The 19,747-nt window shown below is 21.7% G+C and overlaps 1 protein-coding gene across 1 annotated transcript in view; it reads right to left on the bottom strand.

Moving 5' to 3' along the window:
- Positions 1-4,331: 4,331 nt before the first annotated feature.
- LOC129610450 (uncharacterized) overlaps positions 4,332-19,747 on the bottom strand; it is a 66,032-nt gene continuing 50,616 nt past the window's right edge. Inside the window, exon 2 of the mRNA XM_055523043.1 lies at positions 4,332-4,470. Within this exon, the coding sequence (XP_055379018.1) occupies positions 4,365-4,470 (106 nt within the window). The 3' untranslated portion in view covers positions 4,332-4,364. The remainder of the gene's footprint in view (positions 4,471-19,747) is intronic.

The following is a 19,747-nucleotide window of genomic DNA, read 5'->3' as shown; positions in this document are numbered from 1 at the left end:
TTGCAAAGTAGATAGAATTTTTAATATTTTTAATGGGAATATTCCATAATTCGTTAATGTTACACAGCTTCTGCATAGTATACTTACCATAACCAATATTTTACCATAAGAAAAGTTGGACAATAAAAAATTTTCATATACTTACATAATATTATGCATTTGGCATGAGAAATTTCGAAATTACATTATTTTTATAATTATTATCTATCTATTTTTTTATTCTTAAAAGTTCATAAAGAATTAATGACCTTGTGATACAAAATTAAAAATAAATTTTAATCGTACAAGAGTGTTATTCCTACTTAGAAGGTAATTACAGAAATAAAAGAAAAAATTTTCTAATTAATCATTTTTTAATCATTTTTCAAATCTTTCTTTTAAATATACTTAATTGTAAATTTCTCATAATTTTCTTAAGATTGTTCCAACCCATGTTTCTGTATGCAATTTTAATTATAATTTAATTAGAACTTTGTTACGTGCAATGAAGCATAAAATTTACTTTCGGCAATTGTTTTTCTATAATAGTTACACATTTTGTGTCCTAGTAATTGACTGTTTGAATTTCTAAGAAGAAAATATAGATATATACAATAAAATGTCAAGTTCATATAAAACTTTGGTCTACAATTTCTACAGAGACAGAAATTCAGGGTGATATACCGTGTTTTTGCAAATTCTGTTTTGACAACGCAGTTTGTTATAAAAGTAAAATATTTTTTTGGCTGTCAAAACAGTATGTTTAAAAATGTAGTACTTTTGGGTTAGTATATTAGCTATATAAGAACCTACTAATAATAGCATATGACCTAAATGGTCATAGTTTTATTTTCTTTCGTGTCAGCTTTCGTTGAAGTAGATAAGACAGTACTACTATTTTTAATTAATAATATCAATTTATGAAAACTTAATAATCTCATTCAATTTTCGTTAAAAAGAAAGTTTGATTACATACCCATCTTGTCGAATGTTGTCGAATTTTCAAAATTCTATATTGAAAACCAAAATACTTTTTAATAAAATTTCATTGATGCAACTAACAAAATATAGGCGAGCAAGTTTTAAAAATTTTTGTTTTTCAACTGCTGATATTTCGAATATAGACTTCGTTCCAGATGTAGTGTCCTAAACCGTGTCATATACATTAGTTTTCACATGTAGTGTCATATACATTAATTTTCACATGCAGTGTCATTACATTAATGTGTTCTAAACTTTTGTAAAAAAAAATTAAGTTCGAAGATTGTTTGCTCAATTACTGAATTCTGAATTTAAAATAACAAAGCGGATTAGTTCGAATCAGAAGCTTTTTGAATGCAAAGGAGTTTCATATAAACTGCGCTTGAAAAGAATAAAAATCTTTCTATGATTCAAGCTGGGCGAAATTTTGTTCGTTTTTAAAGCCTTCAATTTTTGAAATAAAAGATTATATAAATTTTTTTTTCTAACTATTTTTCTGTTTTATTTTCATTTTTTAGTTTTTCCAAATATTTCTTTTTTTTTATTTTTGAAATTTTGTATTTTCTTTTTATTTTATATTTATTTTTTTTCTTTTTTTTTTTTTTGATTTTTTTTTGGATTTTTTTTTTGTTTTTGATTTGTATTTAATAATATATAATTTTTTATATTAAATTTAACAATGATTCTTTATTTTCAATTTTCTTTTTTAAATTATAAATAAAAACATTTTTTTTTTCTTGCATTTAATTTATAATATAATAATAATTAATAATAATAATTAATTAATAATAATTAATAATAATTAATAATAATAATAATTGGGTTTTTGTTTGTATGTATAATTTTTTTACACAGTAATAAAATTTAAAAATTTTCTCTTTTTTCTCATTATTTATTTTATATAATTAATTAATTTAATAATAATTAAAAAAAAAATGTAATTTAATATACAAAATTATTTTTTTTTTAATATTTAAAGAATAAAAATTAATAATAAACTAACTAAGTATTCATAACTAATAATTAAATAATTTTATTAAAAAAAAATATTAAATTAAATAAAATTAAAAAAAAACAAAAATATATAATAATATTTATACATAATAATAATATTATAACTTATATAATAAACTTAGAAAAACAAAAAAAAAAAAAATATGGAGCCTTACAAATTTATTCATAAAAAATAAAAAAAAAATTAAATATTAAATTAAAATTAAATAATTATTTTAATAAATGTATTTATTTGTATATTTATATTATAATGTAGATAAACTAAACTTAAATATTTATATTAATTTATTTATATTTTATTTATAATATTATTATATAATGTATACTATAAATATAACATATATTTATATGTATATATATATATAATATAATACAAGAAGTCTAATAGAGTTTTACATTAATTTTTATTTATATTAATTAATATGGAAAATGGTACATTTATATTTAATAAATTAATTTATTTTATAGTATATTATAATAATATACGTATGTAGTTGTATTTTTCTATATATATATATATATATTTATAAATATATTTATATAATAAATTATTATATTTTGTTTTGTTTGCTTGTATTAAAACATTTAATTTATAATATAAGAAAATTATTTTAATTTGTTTCATTTACTTTTTTTTTTTTTATTGCTGTTTTATTGTGTATGTCTATTGTGTGAAATTTTGTTGTCTAGTATTAAATTTATAATGTATATATATATATATATATTTATTTTTAAATTATATTTAGCGTATTTTTTATTTGTTTTTTTTTTTTTGTAAATTCCTTTAATTTATTACAGTGTTTTATTAATTTTTCTTTAATATTTATAGTTTTCCAGTTGTTTTGTTTTTTTATTAATTTTTATTAATATAATATATTTATAATATTTGTATATTTATTTATAATTATTGATTTAAAATTATTTTATTTTTTGTTTGTTATTTTCTATAAATTATTTTAATTTAGTATATAAGAATGAACATTTATTTTAGGTATTTCTTTTTTACTTTCTTGTGTGTGTGTGTTTTTTTTTATTTATTATTTTTTTAAATATAATTAATATTTGTTTATAATTATATTTAAATATATATGTATGTATCTATGTGTTTATTATTAATATATATATATATAATTTTTCTACATTTTTTTTTGTTTTAATAAAATTTTCAGTTTACTTTGTTGTATAATTCTTTTTTGAGTTTTGTTTTTTTTTAATTTATAGTTTTTTTTTAATATTTTTTTCTTTTTTGGTTTTTTTTTAATTTTTTATATTTTAAATATTAAATAATTTTTACTAAAATTTTACAAATATAATATATATACTATTTAATGTAAGTTTATTTAAATCAACAATAATAATTATTGATTTAAAAAATATTTTATTTAGATTCTGTTTTTGTTTTTTGTTTGTTTTATATTTTATAGATATCCACCAGCAGTTCTATAATTATAATCATAGTTTGCAAATGGATTATGATGATTACGTGAATTATGTGCTGCTGCAGCAGCAATTGCAGCTGCTGCAGCAACATTTGATGTTGTTGATGATGTAGATGCAGATGGATTTAATGATGAACCTGAAGTTGATGATGACGATGATGATTGATGATGATGGTATGAATGTGAATTTTGATGTGTACCCATTAATGCTGATGCTGCTGCTACAGCTGCTGATGGTGTCGTCTGATGATGATGATGACCAACTGCAGCTGCAGCTAATGCAGCATTAGCCCATGATGGGAAACCATAATTAACAGCAGAATTATTATTATTGTTATTATTATTATTGTTATTATTATTACTATTATTATTTTGATTGTGATGTTGTTGTTGCTGTTGTTGAAGAAGATTTTGTTGTTGTTGATTATGATTTGTGTTATGTTGTTGTTGTTGTTGTTGTGATTGATGTAAGAGATCATTTTGATGTTGTTGTTGTTGATTTTGCTGCTGTTGATTATGTGAATTATTATATGAATTTTGATGTTGTTGATTTGTTGCTGCTGTTGTATTTGAATTTGATGATGATGAATTTGATTGTGATGATGAATAACGATTATTTGTACCAAAATTATTCATCATCATCATATTTGTATAATTACCAAATGTTTCAGCAGCAAATTGTTGTTGTTGTTGTAATGTTGCTTGTTCAAACATACTTAAATTATTTAATGCATTGAGATTATTGTTATTGTTATTATTTGAATTATTATGGTTATTATTATTATTGTTATTACTATTATTATTATTGTTATTATTATTATTATTGTTATGATTATTATTATTATGGTTTGAGTTTTGGCTATTCGCATTTTGTTGTTGAGAATTCATTGAATTACTATTATTGCCGCTACCACCACCATTAACTCCGGGCTCTTTACGAGCCCCTATATGTCATTCACCACTCGCTGTTACCGTTGTCCATTGCCATGGACTTGAGTATGCTGATGCTGCTGCAGCTGCCGCCGCTGCTGCTGTTGCTGCCGTATTTTTTTGTGCACTGTAATAAAAAGAAAATTAAATGAAAATTATTAATAAAAAATTGATATAATTTGAAAAATTATACAAAGTGCGAAATAAAATTTGGAATTTAATATTTTCTTTTATTCTGAAGTTTCAGTATATGTACATTAACAATAAATAATTTGTAGTATATATATTTGTCATTAAAATTATCTATTAAATAATTGTTGTTCACGATTTCGTGTCCTTTTAATATAGTTTCCAAGTATTTTTTTAATAATTAATTGCTGTCGAGCAATTATAAGTCGAAATTGACAAATATAAATTTTATTTAATATTTATTTTACCCTCCCATTTAATTTAATACTGAAATTTTACAATAATAATTTATTGTATAAGTTGTAGTTATTGTACGAGTATTGCCATAATTTTCATATAATTACTATATTTTTGAACCCCACTTTAATATATTATTGATCTTATTGAACTTTTACCGTTTATTATGCTGTAATAATATTACAAATTTTGTTTTTCATATATCAATACCTAAATAATATTTTATTTAGTTTTATTCCCAACTTTAGAATTATAAAGAAAAACAAAAAATGTGTGTGTATTAAAAAATTGTTGTATGAACATTTGAGTTTTTTCTATTATCTGTTATACAGTATGTGCATATGTTTGTATATATTTTAAGAATTATATTATTGTTGTCATTTCACGTGACGATATATAATATTATTGCATAACTAGAACCAAAGAATATCGTAATAATGACTATAATGAATAATAACAATGATGATTATCGTAATAATAATAAGTTACTTAAGGTTTGTACACTCGTTATATATTCGTAATAGAAGCAAAATAAACAATTATTATACAATACAAGAATAACATCATCTATTCATAATCATATCATGAAATTATTAACATACTCACATATACGTGTATATTATTATATTATGTTGAATTTTTAATTTTAATCTATAATATAATATAATTATATTGCATACTACATACAATATATTAAATATACGATATATGTACAATATGTTCGTTCGTACATTATAAAACTGCGGAACAAATAATTTTGTTGTATATACGAGTAATCTAGAATTTATTGTGAATTTCAGCAGAAAATACATTAAGTATGGCGAGTATAATATGTCTGACTATCATAATTTATTGTATGTAGAATCAAATAAAAAAAAAAAAATTAACTTTAATAAAAATATGGTTGGCTACAATATATTTTATAGTTGAAACCAAGAAATATACAAAAAAAAAATATGATATAAAAAATTTTTTGGTATTGTATGAAAAAAAAATAAAGTTTTTGACCTTATTTAAAGCTTAAAATTGAGTTTTTTTTCTCATTTCAAAATTATATTTTCCTTATAAACTAAAGGTTATTGTATTTTATCGAGGTTATTTTAAATTACATATACATACATAATTATGAGTATATCACAATATATATACGAGTACGCATGTATAAAATTATTTTCACATAGAAAATAAAAATTATTGAAAACTTTGAGGAATTCAAAGGAAAAATTTTTAAAATTAAATAAAATTTACCTTGAAAATGGCAAATAAATTTACAAAATAATTATTTATAATCTTTATAGTTTGTATATAACAAAGAATAATTAACTAAATCTCGGAAAAAAAATTAGTTCTTTCCAAAAAGCGGCAGAGTCCACTTTATATCATTACATTTGAAAGTCTGAATTGCTCCTATCATATAATTTCATTATTGCTCTGTATTAAATTCAATTTCTTTCATCACGTTTTCTAAATAGCCCAAACCTCATGAATGCTTAAATAATTTAGAACAGTTTTTTTGTAAAAACAATGTTTTAATTATAAACAACATTTTTTTTTAACAAAAGATCATTTCTAGAAAACTTTTCTGCAAGGTTTTGCGTTTAACTCCTTAAAATGCCCAAAATTTTTAAGTTTTTAATTGACATTTTATACTGACACCGCATAATATCACTGTATTTTTTCCTAATTTTAATCTAATAAATCATATTTCTTAATAGGGGGGTAGGTGAGAATTTTCACTTAAGAATATTTAAGTTTTGACTGAAAATTATGTATTCCTATACTAGATGAGAGAAGCCACGTTAAAAAATATTTTATTTTTTTCTTATGTAATATGCGTACAGTCTTTAGTATATAAATTGAAGCAGCAGTCAATTCTTGTACCGTTTTTAATTGAAAATTATATTTAAAGCAGAGTTTAGACATAATTACTTATATACGATAGATTTTGTTTAATACAAATTAAATGGCTTTAAATTTTTGTTCAGCAAATCAAACAAAATACCTACGTTAACAAAATTTGATAAATGTATGTAGTTTAAGGCATGACTAAGACATTATAACTGTTAATGTTTAAACTTAATTTAGATCTTCTTGAGGTAATGTTTTTGTTATATAAATTTTTTGAATTTTTTCAAAATATTTTTACGATAATCTATGTAAATCTCAATATTCCAATGTATGCATGCTTTTATAAGAAGTTTACAAACTCAATATTCAATATCAATATTCTAAGAGTAAAAAATCTTAAATTTTATATGGTATAACATTTATAATATGTATAACAGCTTCCATTCCATAATATTAAAGTTTATACTTAAGAATTTCTTTTAAATTGAAATATCTAAATTAAATTATTGAAATCCAATTTATACTAAAATTAAAAAAAAAAAAATTTTTTAAATAAAATTCTTTACACACACATACATACACACACAATATTTTTATATCCTTTATTCTCATATTTCTTGTTTTTTGACATTTTCAATAAATTTTTGTCACTTGAGAAATATTCTGTTGTCAAAATTGAAATTTATTAATTTTCTGATATTATTTTTCTATTCTATTAAATTTAATTTATTTCATTTTTTTCATTTCTCTTCTTTTTTTTTTTGTTATTCGAAAAATCATTCTTATTTGACAAAAAATTCTTTTTAACATATTATTGCATTTCTTATTGACGGCCTACATTTTTCATCCTTTATACGTTATCCTTATTTTATTGAGTTTTTTTTTTATATTCTTCTTGTTTTACTTGTCTTGTTTTGTTTTTGGTAAAACGAAAAAGAATCATGTGACATTTTAAATTTTTTTTCTCTTCATTTTCTTTCTTATGTTATTTTCAGTTTGTTTTCGGTAAGTACCAATATAGTTTTACGTTCATGACCAGATTACAAAATTTTGTTTAAAAATGTTAAAGAAGAAGAAGAAGAAGAAGAATAAAGAATGAAGAATTTGAATAAATAAAATATGCTTAATATATTTTTATAAGGAGTAACGAAATATATTTTATTGCAATGTTAAATTTAGACTTTGTATTATATTTGTATATATAAGTATAACAATAGTTTATAAGATTACCATACAATATCAAAAAATTGATGATGCATGACGGAATCATTATATAAAATAGCTATTCTTAAGTGAAAAAAATTGATATAAATGACGCCATGTTAAAAGTATAAGTTAGAGTAGTAAAAAATTTTTAGCCTCAAAAATTATTGTTATACAAGAAGAAATTCAAAAACTTTAGTTGTCAACTTTAAACTATAAGGAAACTATATTTAAGAGTTCCTGTATTTCTTCTAATTTAACGAAACAATTTTTCGATGCTATTGGCAATCTCAATTAGAAATTACACGTATAATATGCGAAATATTTGTTGCTTATTTTTTGTTTTGTTTGTTTTTTTTTCGTAAAATGCAAGGTACTTTTTAAGATTACAAAAACAAATAATATTATAATGAATGATAAAACACGAAACATTACGGAAAAAAAAATGCAAAAGTAATAAAAAAAAATACAGGGAAAAGAAACAATTGTACACGTGCCGAAATCAAAAGCAGAGCAGAATAACAAAACATCAAAACAAAGAATAACACATTTTATACCTACATACATAGAGAAAGAGAGAGAATAATAATAATAAGAAAAAAATTAATTCAAGATAAAAAACAAAGAAAATAAATATGTAATAATAATAACAAGAATTAAAGAAAGGGAGGGGGATAATCATTCGTATACAAAAGTAATATAATTCAAATTTGGTCTAAGTATTTTTGAATTTACTTCTTTTTTTTTTTATAAACAGCAGCACACGTCATTTTCTAATAATTTCTACCATTTTCCCTTTTTGTTATTCCCTTTTTTTTATTCTTGCATTAAGGTAAGTGTAGCTAATACTGACAGTGGCGGTAATACTGACATATATGAGCTTTTTTATAATTATTAAGAGATTTTCTCTATACAATATATATATATTTTTTTATTTCTAGATTAATTCAAATTATCGCAATACTTCCTTTTATTTAGTTTTGAAGTAACTCTAAAATATTGAACATAAATCAGTTTTGTTTCCATAGACATAGCAAAAGTGGGTTGCATTGGAGAATTTCTTATACTTTTTGCTTAATTTTTCCGATTTTGTTTTTATTGTTTTTTGACTTATTTGAGGGTTAAAAATATATGTATTTATATTAAATTAAATATTTTGATTATTTTTTATCTTATTTTATAAGTAATTCGAAGTAAAAACGTTAAATAAATAAGAATTTTAACAAATAATTTCTATCAGTATTAGGAACATCTAAAATTCGACCCTGCTTCTATTACTGACATATGTGTCAGTAATACGTCAAAAATCCGTATTTTTATAAATGCCGTCATTTTTAAAATATTTAAATTTTTATTTTCGTATTTATTTAATTAAAATCAAATTTGAATTTTCTTTCTTATGTCCGAATTCTGACACTAAGAATTTACTACAGGTTCGGAGTATTTTAGCTTTAAAAACTGGTGTCAGTAATACGATCTAAAGAGGGTCAATATTATGAACAAAATTATGTCAGTATAAAGTTTTAATTTTGATATTCATTTTAATTAATTAAAATAATTTCTTTATACTTTAAAATTGTTTAAACTATTTCTGTCGAATGAAAATCGATTACATTTGTGAAAACTTATATCTGACTACGACCTTTTTACCTTTTTAATAGTGATATTCGTCTAACAAATTGTGTGTCAATATTGTATACAATACTGTCAATAAAACAGTACAATTCGCTTTCTAAAAAAATGCTTTGAAATTACTGTAAACGTTAACGTCATAACAAATATCACAACGGAAATGGTTCTCTTTAAATAAGAAAAGGAGTCCTTTTTAATAACCCGAAATGTTGTTCCAAAAATTAAGAATGGGTTGCTCTCGTTACGTACTTAATACATAAATAGTCTTTGTTAAAGCAAAAAGCAGCTTTAGAATAGGCTTATTAGCAGCTTTAGAATATATTGATATGATTTCTTATAATTTCGTGTGATTGGTACATCATATTTTAGGTATTATTTATAAGAATACATCTGTAGCAAATATTACTTATAATACTTTATAAAAAATTATATAATTTCGAATTAGATTTTCATAAATATCTTTTAAAAATTTTTATTTATTCATTGTTGCATATTAAGACTACTAGCAAAAGTACATTCTACAGTAATAATAAATTCAAATCAGCTGAATTTCACATATTTTTACCTTTAATTCAATAAAAAATATGTTTTTTATTTTTGTTTGAATTATAATATGATAAATTTTTAATTTTTTTTTTAAATAAAATGAAATATCCGTAGAAATCCAAATTATTATTCCATTTTTATTGAATATTATCATTTTAACCATTTTAAACCATTATTCATATATAGAATATGGATTACAGCATATAAAATTACATTGTCAGTATTAGGAACACAAACTGTCAGTAATAGACACAAACATTTGCGGTTATGTCAATATTAGGAACATTTTTTCTTTTCGTCTATAATCGAAAAATTATGAATTAAAAAATATTTTGATTAAATAATTTTATAAAAAACATTATTCTCAATTATCCAAATTATTCAAAAAATTGGAAATGCGATCATTTATTGTGTCCCACATATAAAATATCTCACGCCAAAGTTGAATTTGTTGCGAAATATGTCAGTAATAGGGACACTTACCTTAAATGTCATTTATTGTGAAATTGAGTTTTTTTTTTTTTAGGTTAGGTCCATATTAACGTATATATACAATATATACATATGAGATTTTGTTAAATATTTAATATTTCTACTAATTGCATATTATAGATGTCAGGGGTAAGTAAAAAAAAACAAAACAAATATTTTATTACTTGTCATAATTTTTTTCTTTGTTTTATTATAAGTTTGTACGTTATGCTTATATTTAAAGAATGTTTAAATTTGTTTTGTGTTGTAATTTTAAATAAAATATAGAATAGATGCCATTGACATTTTATTAAAATAATCGAAGGGATGAGTGCAAAAATTAGTACGTACTTTATACATTTTACTTACCTTACAATTGAACGTAATAACAAATATTTTATTTTTTACTGAAATGACATGTCAATGACAAGTCAAAAAAAAATATTACCTAAATTTAGACAAATTTAGTTCAGACACACATTCAATTCTTTAATTTTACAATTACTGCTTGTCTGTAAAATCGTTGCACGCACATCTAAATAACTAAGCTATTGCGTTAATTTAAATCGAGTAAGTTACCTAAAAACCGCAATCAGTTCGTTAAAAACTGCAAAACCATTTGATTGCTGAATTTTATACGTTCATACAGTTGCATGTGCTCGCGCTTATGTGTTAAACTTATGGAATACAAACAACCAATTAAACAGTTGCAAAACTAAAAATTATACGTCTGTCTGAGCTGTTATCAGGCAATAAATATTTATGTAAATCAATTATAACAAAATTTGAATGATCACTGAAACCCATGAACTTATTATAGTTGATGCAAAAGCCTTATAAAATTATTTTTAAGCAAAATTGTAGCCATTATTCATTCCAATTCTAATAAAATTTAATAATTAAATAAAATTCTGCAAATTTTTCAAAACAAATTCTGAAACTTTCTGGTATAAATAAATTAAAATCTCATTTAAAAAAAAAATCAAGTGTCTAGTATTTAGAATTTTTTATTAGAATATAAAAACATGTTACCAGACATCATAAACTTTAATAATGTTATTAATTTTCTAAAAATATTTTATTCGACAATAAATATTCTAAAAATATATTAAAGGTTTATACATAGTCAAAAATAATTAAATTTTTAAAATATTTGAATGAACAAATTAAAAAAAAAAAAAAAATATGGTAAAAAAGAAAAATTGAAGAGCACTTAATTGTTAAATTTAAAACAATTTTGGTTAAAATTGCCATTCATATAATTTTGAATCTTCTAAATAAATTATTGAAATTTAAGAGTAAAAATGAAGTTTGAAAATTACAAGGAGTTGTTATGACTTTTTTTTAATAAGATTTTAACTTATTTTTAATCATGAACCACAACCATTTTGTGTCAAAATTATAGACAACAATAAATTATTTAAAATATAACTAGCAAGTTCAAGAACGTAAAATCAAATGTTAATTGTTTACAATAACATTATTAACTTAAGAAATACCCCAATATACAAAATAAAAAATAAAAACTGAATCTATGTATTATAAATTTCTCTAGTACATTTTTTAAGCGAAACTCACAGATTTTCTGAAATGTGTTTCTTTGCTATTTACAAAAAAAGTAACTAAATGGAAACATGCAAAATTTAGTTTGGAAAGAAAGCAAATATAATGAAAAATTATTGAGGTTTTCTCAATTCTAATTTGAAAGACAGCAATATACGAAAAAATTGATTTGAAAATTGAGAAGTGCTTAATTAGAAGTTGTCTAAAAGATTGATTAAATACATTTTGTTTAAATTTTAAAGCAGAGTATATTATAGCGTAATTAAGTTAATCTCTTCAATTATTTATTCATATTTTAACAATTCAATTAATTTTGAAAATTACACAAATAAAATTTAATATTAAGTAAGTATATTGTATTTGAATAACTTGATGACTAATGAGTATAAGTAGCGCCATAGTGGAGTATACAACAACTTTTATAACAAAGATGGCGAATATCGTAATTATTATAAAAAAATAAAAATTCAAGTGTTTTTTTATTTTAAATTGCATCTAACAAACTTCTAAAATTTCAATTAAAATGAAAAAAAATTGCAATAATTAATTTTTAGTTTAGTAAAACTTTTTGAAACTAATAAACTGGAGCTGAGTTTTGCTACTATTTTTTGGGATGAATAGCTGAAACTGTGGTTTTTGCTTTATTATAATTATTATTTTATTATTTCTGATTACTTTTTATATATATATATATATATATATATAAATATTAATTAAAAATAAAAAGTTTATTTTTAGGTGAATTGGTTTTCGAAATTTTTCAACTCAACAGTCACATACAAAATACATTTTCACAATATGATGCATACAAACAAATGTACCTATATATACATACATATATATGCATAAGTACACATGTGTTCACTTAAGCGCATTAATGAATATAATTAGAAAAGACATGTTATAATCATTAATGGATAGAAAAGTTTCAAAATTGCTTTCAGCATTTTTTGTTATTACATACTTATATGTACAAATGCACATACTGTTATACATATGATTTATATTCTATCTACCTTATAGAAATCTATCACTATATCAAAATAGAATTCAACTTAACACGAATTATTTCAAATATATTCGTTTATATTATATGTATACAAATATGTACATACACAAATATATGTACGTGTTTATGTGAATATGATATATTATTATCTTCGTCATCATCATACCTTTTTAGATGAAAATTAAAATGGTTTCTTATAATAAAACTGAATTGAACCGACTATATAATATATGAATTAACAAAGAGAACATTATTATTATTATCTTTATAGGTATGTATACATACTTACATTTTAAAAGTTCCAACAATCATAAAAACAGAAACCAAAAGACGAGAAACAAAAAAAAAAAAATACTAAATAAAACGTGATGTTGGAATTAAAAATTTTCACAAGATGTAACCATATCTCTATATCTCATGTCATTTGGAAACTACAATAAATGTACATATGTACATATATTTATAGTAGTCTTATGGTACCCATTTTAATCAGTGTTGCCGTGACAGAAATAAAAGGGTACGTAGATAATACTTAAAAATTCAACAATTGTTATACAATAAATTTTAAATTCAATATGTTAATATGCTAAAAAAAAAAAAACAAAATGAAATTTATAAATTAAGTCTACAAAAATATAAAAATGGAAAAAGCCTTATTATGAACAAAAGAACTCAAATAATTCAAAATTAGATTTGTGCGCTAATAATAGTCATCCCACATAGAAACACACAAACGAAGTTTTTGTATTGTTAATTTGTCAAAGAACTCAAAAATTAATTGCCTTTATTCTTTCTTAATTGTTATTTCATCATTAATTTCCTAAGAAGAAAAATTCTCGCTAGATTTTTTTTAAAAGCGACTTGCTTCTCATTTTTTGTAGCTTAAACTTTGAAAAATTTCTCTTGATTCTAGCAGTAAAGTCTCTAAAACGGTATCACTGATTTTTAGTACTCATATTAAAACTTACTTATAAATACTTAAATTTATATACTCATACATATTATATGTACCTACATATATCATTTATAAACATCAATATATATATATATATATATATATATATATATATATATATATATATATATATATATATATATAAATGTAAGTAAGTACAATTGAGTACAAGCGAGAAAAATTTGTAAATCGTTTTGTTGTACACATTACAAAAATATTTTAGTCTCAAGGGGTGAATATAAAATAAAAAACACAAAACAAAAAAAAAAACTAATATGCAAGTACATGAAAAAAAACTAAAACAAAAAACAAAAACAAAAAAATTCAACGTCAAAAAAATGAAATCATTTCAGAAAAAGTAAAATGAAATTGAAACGTCAGCAAAATAATAACAATAATAATAAAAGAAGACAGTAAGACAAAGAGCAACAGCAACGACAATAATAAAAGTAATTAGAAATTAAAATAAAAAAAAAAATTCCTAAAATAGAGAAAAGAACATAAAAATGCTCTCTCTCCCTCTCTCTCTCTTCCCCCATTCTCCATCATCTTAGTAAATATAAAAATAATAATTTTTAATTCATTTAGTAATTAAAAAATAAGAAAAAAAAATTTTTTTGTATCTTTAAATAATTTTTTACTAAACAATTTCATTAAACATTCAAAATAATTTAAGATTGTACGAAATAAATTTTTTATATATGAATTTTTATATAACGTACAATATATATACATATATATGTTATAAATGACGTATTTATATACACATACACAGTAACACAAATTGTACGTACAATTTTGAATGTATGAAAAACATATTGATTGAAAAAAATTAAATAAAAAATTATTTGAAAATTTTTCCGTCCTTGAATTCTGGAAATTGAATAAAATTTTGTATTAAGTTGCTTTAAATCTTAATTTATGTCTCTATTAATTAATACAAGCTCTTTTCCTATATGATTTCGAAACTTGTATCACGTCTTATTTGGTATTTGAATACCCCATTTATCAATCATATTGCATGAAATATTTTCGGTTTCAGTTCAAATCATCAAATTAGCTATTTTAAATAGCTACTCGTAATAATATCCAAAAATTTCGTAAAATGTTTGGTATTTTATGAACAATAATGAATTAGAATTTTCTGAATTCTACTTAAGTATATAATATTGTTGACACATCATTAAAATCAGTAGCTGGAAAAGGTTAAGAGTACCTACTTATATGACATGTTTTTACGTAGATGGTGCTTGATAAGCCGATTCGGGTATTAATTATAAATTAATACCTTAAAAGTTTCTAAATTAATTCAAAATAAAGTTTCTAATTAATAAATAAAGAATATACCAACAAAAAACCATTTTAAAAGGACTTTTTTTCTCATAAAGTTTAGAAGAAACGTTCTGTTTTAAAAAATATAATGCAATTTTCTAATTTTTTTTTCAATACGCACATAGCTATAAAAAGACATAAAAGTATTCATACTATTTATGTGCATATGTGTGTGTATACAAAAATATTAAGTTTTTATCATTTTACTTTCATCTATATTTTAATAAAAGAAAATCTAAATTTTATTTCAAAATCTATTCAGCTGGGCTAGTACTTCAATTTTAACATTATATAATCAGAACAAAAAATAAAAAATAAAATTCGAAAAAAAAAGACAAAACATTAAACTTTCTCTGCATTTGAGTATGAAATGCCCTTTGGGGGGTAATTAAAGTAGATTTTTATTTTTATTATTGAATAATAAAAATAAAATTTATGATAATATTTTTCTACCCATATTCATATATTCTAATATACATACATACATAAACATTGAAAAGAAGAAATATAAAAATTTTTATGTATCCAAAATGGCTTAGTACTATTGGTACTATTTAAAATAATTCGTTTATAGTTATGAATTCTTTGTCTATCAATTTATTTTATTTATACCATTATGTATATATGTATGTATGCCTATATGCAATATATATATATATATATATATATATATATATATATTTATATTAGCTTGCGAAAATATTCGCAATTTGATACTTATCAACAATTTTGCAATTATTACGGTTATTAAATGTAAAATTTTCATATATACACTCAGCAAAATTGATAAAATAATATACAATAAATTTGTATATTGTATTTAAATTTGTATAAGTATTTGTATATATATGTAGTTGTGTATATGCAGATATTAATCATATTTCAATATCTAGAATTGTAGACTAAGATAGGAATCTCTAATACAATACATATGAACAATCTAATGAACACATTATTTCTCAATTTTTAAAATTCTGAACTACTCGTATCTCTACTCTCAATTGCTTTAAAAAAAAACGTCTTTACCAGTGGAGGTTTCAATTTTTAGTGTATAAAGGTTTTATATTTAAAAATTGGTAAATATTTTTTTCCTCAAAATAAAAATTACTTAAATAAACAATTTACATATACATATATGTATATTCAAAAATGAAACAGGAATTTTGTGTAACTGGGCGATTTTTGGAAATGAAGTGGTTATTCGGACTTTAAGGTTTAATGTGGTCATAAAATTTGTTAAAACACTAGAATAATATAATGCATAAAAACAAAGGCCACTTAGTTCGTTTTGAAATCTCTCCAATACGCAACGTGATAGCTGAATTATGCACATTAGATAAGTTTTCTTGAGCCGCCTGAAAATATGCAATATTTTTTTTTAAATTCCATTTAAAACAGTTTCCGGCAAATTATCTTCAATTTTCTAGTCTATAATTGGAAATGAAATTATTTACAATTTTATTGATTAAATCATGATTTCCGGTCACAAGAGTCAAAAATCATTTTATATTTTCTCTTAGTGAACCAATACCAAGACTAAATCGTTATTATGCTTTTATTAAGAAAATTCATATCGCGATGAAAATAAAATTTTTATCAATAAATGCTCATTTTCATTTTAACTAAATGTTGCCGAGAAAAGATGTACAAATAAGAAAAGAAAACTAATAAGAAAAACAAAAAAAAAAACAACCATTTTTAAGAAAATAATGCACCACCAGCTGAGAAATTAAAAACAAAGAAAAAAAATTTATCAGAATTTTACAGCTTTTGTCTTTACTCTCTCTATAGTTTGTGAGTGTGTTCATATAGAAAAGCAATATTAGGTATATTGTAAATATCTACACGTACATACATATTTAATTATAAATATGAATATGTTTTCACTTACTGTTATTATTATTATTTTTTTTTGCTTTCATCATTAAAATTGATAAATTACTAAAGTAAAACTATGTAGATTCTAAAAATGGCATTAAGACAAAAAAAAACTTTATATTATTAAATTGCTTAAACAATAAAATAAAATTAATGTTGGTTGCTCTTTCAACTCACATTAAAAATTTGACATTGAATTTTTGGTAAAAAAAGGAAACATGTTAAGGTTTTAAATGTTATCGTTAAGAGAATTGTCAAAAATTATCGAAGTTATAATTGGCAAAAATATTTGCTAATAAAGCAAAATTGGGACATTGTATTTGGTTTAAAATGTATTTAGTAGAGAACTCGTTGGAATACAATTATACTAATTGACGCAAGTAATTTGTTCTGAATTAATATTAGGTATGGAGTACGTATAACAGTTTCATATATACGTATATAGTAGCTAAATATAAAAAATATAGTAGTTAAAAAATTTCCTAAAATATTGAATTTTAACAAAAACAATGTCATTTTAACAAATGCCGCTTTATTTCTTAAAAACTCGATTGTATAGAACACCAAGTCTCATTTTCAATGTTATTTTCACAAATTGTGAATTGCAGATGACAGCGTTTTAATAATAATTGTGAATTATTCAAATTGCACATTTTTAGAACTTTTAATTTTTTGAGGAAAAATTATTAGAATTTAGAACGTTGTCTTTCAAATTTTAATTCCAACTATAATATACATATATATATATATATGTATAAATTTAATATTTATGTTTGGTAATAAAATTTTTGATGAAAGCTGCAGTAACACTTTTAGTTCAATTTGGAAAGCTAATGTCCACAGCCACAATATTTAAAATATTTTAAACGAGTTTTAGTCGCAAATCAAAAATGAAATAGACATTTTTGTATAAGAATATTAAAAATATAACAAAAATCTTAAAAATATTTTAGAATTCTCGTGTCAATTATATCAAATGAGCTGTCATCACGTCACACTAATTTCAATTATCTGTCAATTGTAATTTTTTTTTAATGTAATTTTTCGTATATTCTGTCAATTAATAATACAAATTTTTAAATCACATACACATATGTACATACAATTTTTATTATTTTTACATACATAATACTGACTATATTATAAAAATTCCGCGACAAAGAATGATTTTGGAAATGATGACAAGTAAAAATACCCAAATTTTATTATTTTGAATCTCTTTTGAATTTTGTTGGAGAAAAACAAGAAAGTTTTAATGAAAATATTTTTTTTTTTTCATACATTTTTCACATAAAAGTTATTTAGAAAAAATTAAAAGCATTTTTTTGGTTTTTATTTTTTTTTTCTATAACTTTCTTTGTTTAGTTTTGTACGTACCATGCATTTTTTGAAATTTCAACACTAGTCATTTTTTAGTTTTTCTTTTTGTTTTTTTTTTCGGTTAAGTTGTGATTTATTACAAGATGGCGCAAAAATATTTTTCAAGAGTGAAATCGATTGAAAACTTCGAATGCCATATTTTATTTTAGTTTAGGTAAGTACAAAAAGCATAAATTGCTGTTAGACTTGGAAAACAATAAATGTATAGAATTGCTCAAGTCGATTTATTTTTGCGTTTACTAAGCGATATTTTAAATTTAATACACACAATTTAACATTTATATAAGAAAAGAGAATATTGAATTTACCCCATACCGTTAATATTATTCTATAAGAATTATTTTTGTTTTGTTCTATTAGGTAAATTTTAAGGGTAAAAATAGCGTAAAAGGGTGCGTCATACATAAATTTTTACACGTTTACCAAGTATTTTATTTCTTAAGTAGAATTCCGAACTATTAAAAATTTTTTTTTAATTTATTATCAAGTTTGACTTGTATGGCGGGTTCTCTTTCCTTGCCTTTTAATTCATATTATGAGGAATATTAAATTTTTTGGAAATAAAGGAGGTTTTTAATACCTTTCTAACAATAAATTGCGATGAAAAAGAATTTTTTCTCTGAATTATAATTAAATAATTAAAGAATATTATTTTAATTACATACCTTTATTGTCTTTACTTTTTTGAAATTATAAGACTAAAGATGGTCGAAATAGCTTTTTATAAAAAAAATTATTTTCAAAGAAAATCGGGTTTTTTTATTGCGTGAGAAAATAGAGTAGCTTTCCCCGTTTTAACTAGCTCATATAGGATTTAATACCAATCCAAAATTTGCAAAATGAATTAAAATTTTATATTAAATTTTTTCGAAATTTTTAGGAAATAAACGTGTTGACTCTTATGATTTGAAATCAATTTTATCTTAAATCAATGCATAATGCCTAGAATTGAAATAAGATGTTTACATATGTATGTATGTATATTGTGAGTACATTACGTAAATGAAGATGAATACGAAGGTACTCACACTTTATCAACACTATTTTCTTTTTTAATTAACCTCAAGTTTAGGAGATGTGCAGCTCTTAAGCTTCCCATTAGAAAAATTTTGTTTATATGTCAATTGTCATTATAAAATCTCTTTCAAAACCACCAGAAAA

This window comes from Condylostylus longicornis, unplaced genomic scaffold (genome assembly GCF_029603195.1).
Source record: "Condylostylus longicornis isolate FDR11 unplaced genomic scaffold, ASM2960319v2 ptg000044l, whole genome shotgun sequence".
Classification (NCBI taxonomy): Eukaryota; Metazoa; Arthropoda; class Insecta; order Diptera; family Dolichopodidae; genus Condylostylus; species Condylostylus longicornis.
Note: the sequence above shows the minus strand (reverse complement) of the source record. Positions and strands in the feature narration are given on the sequence as shown.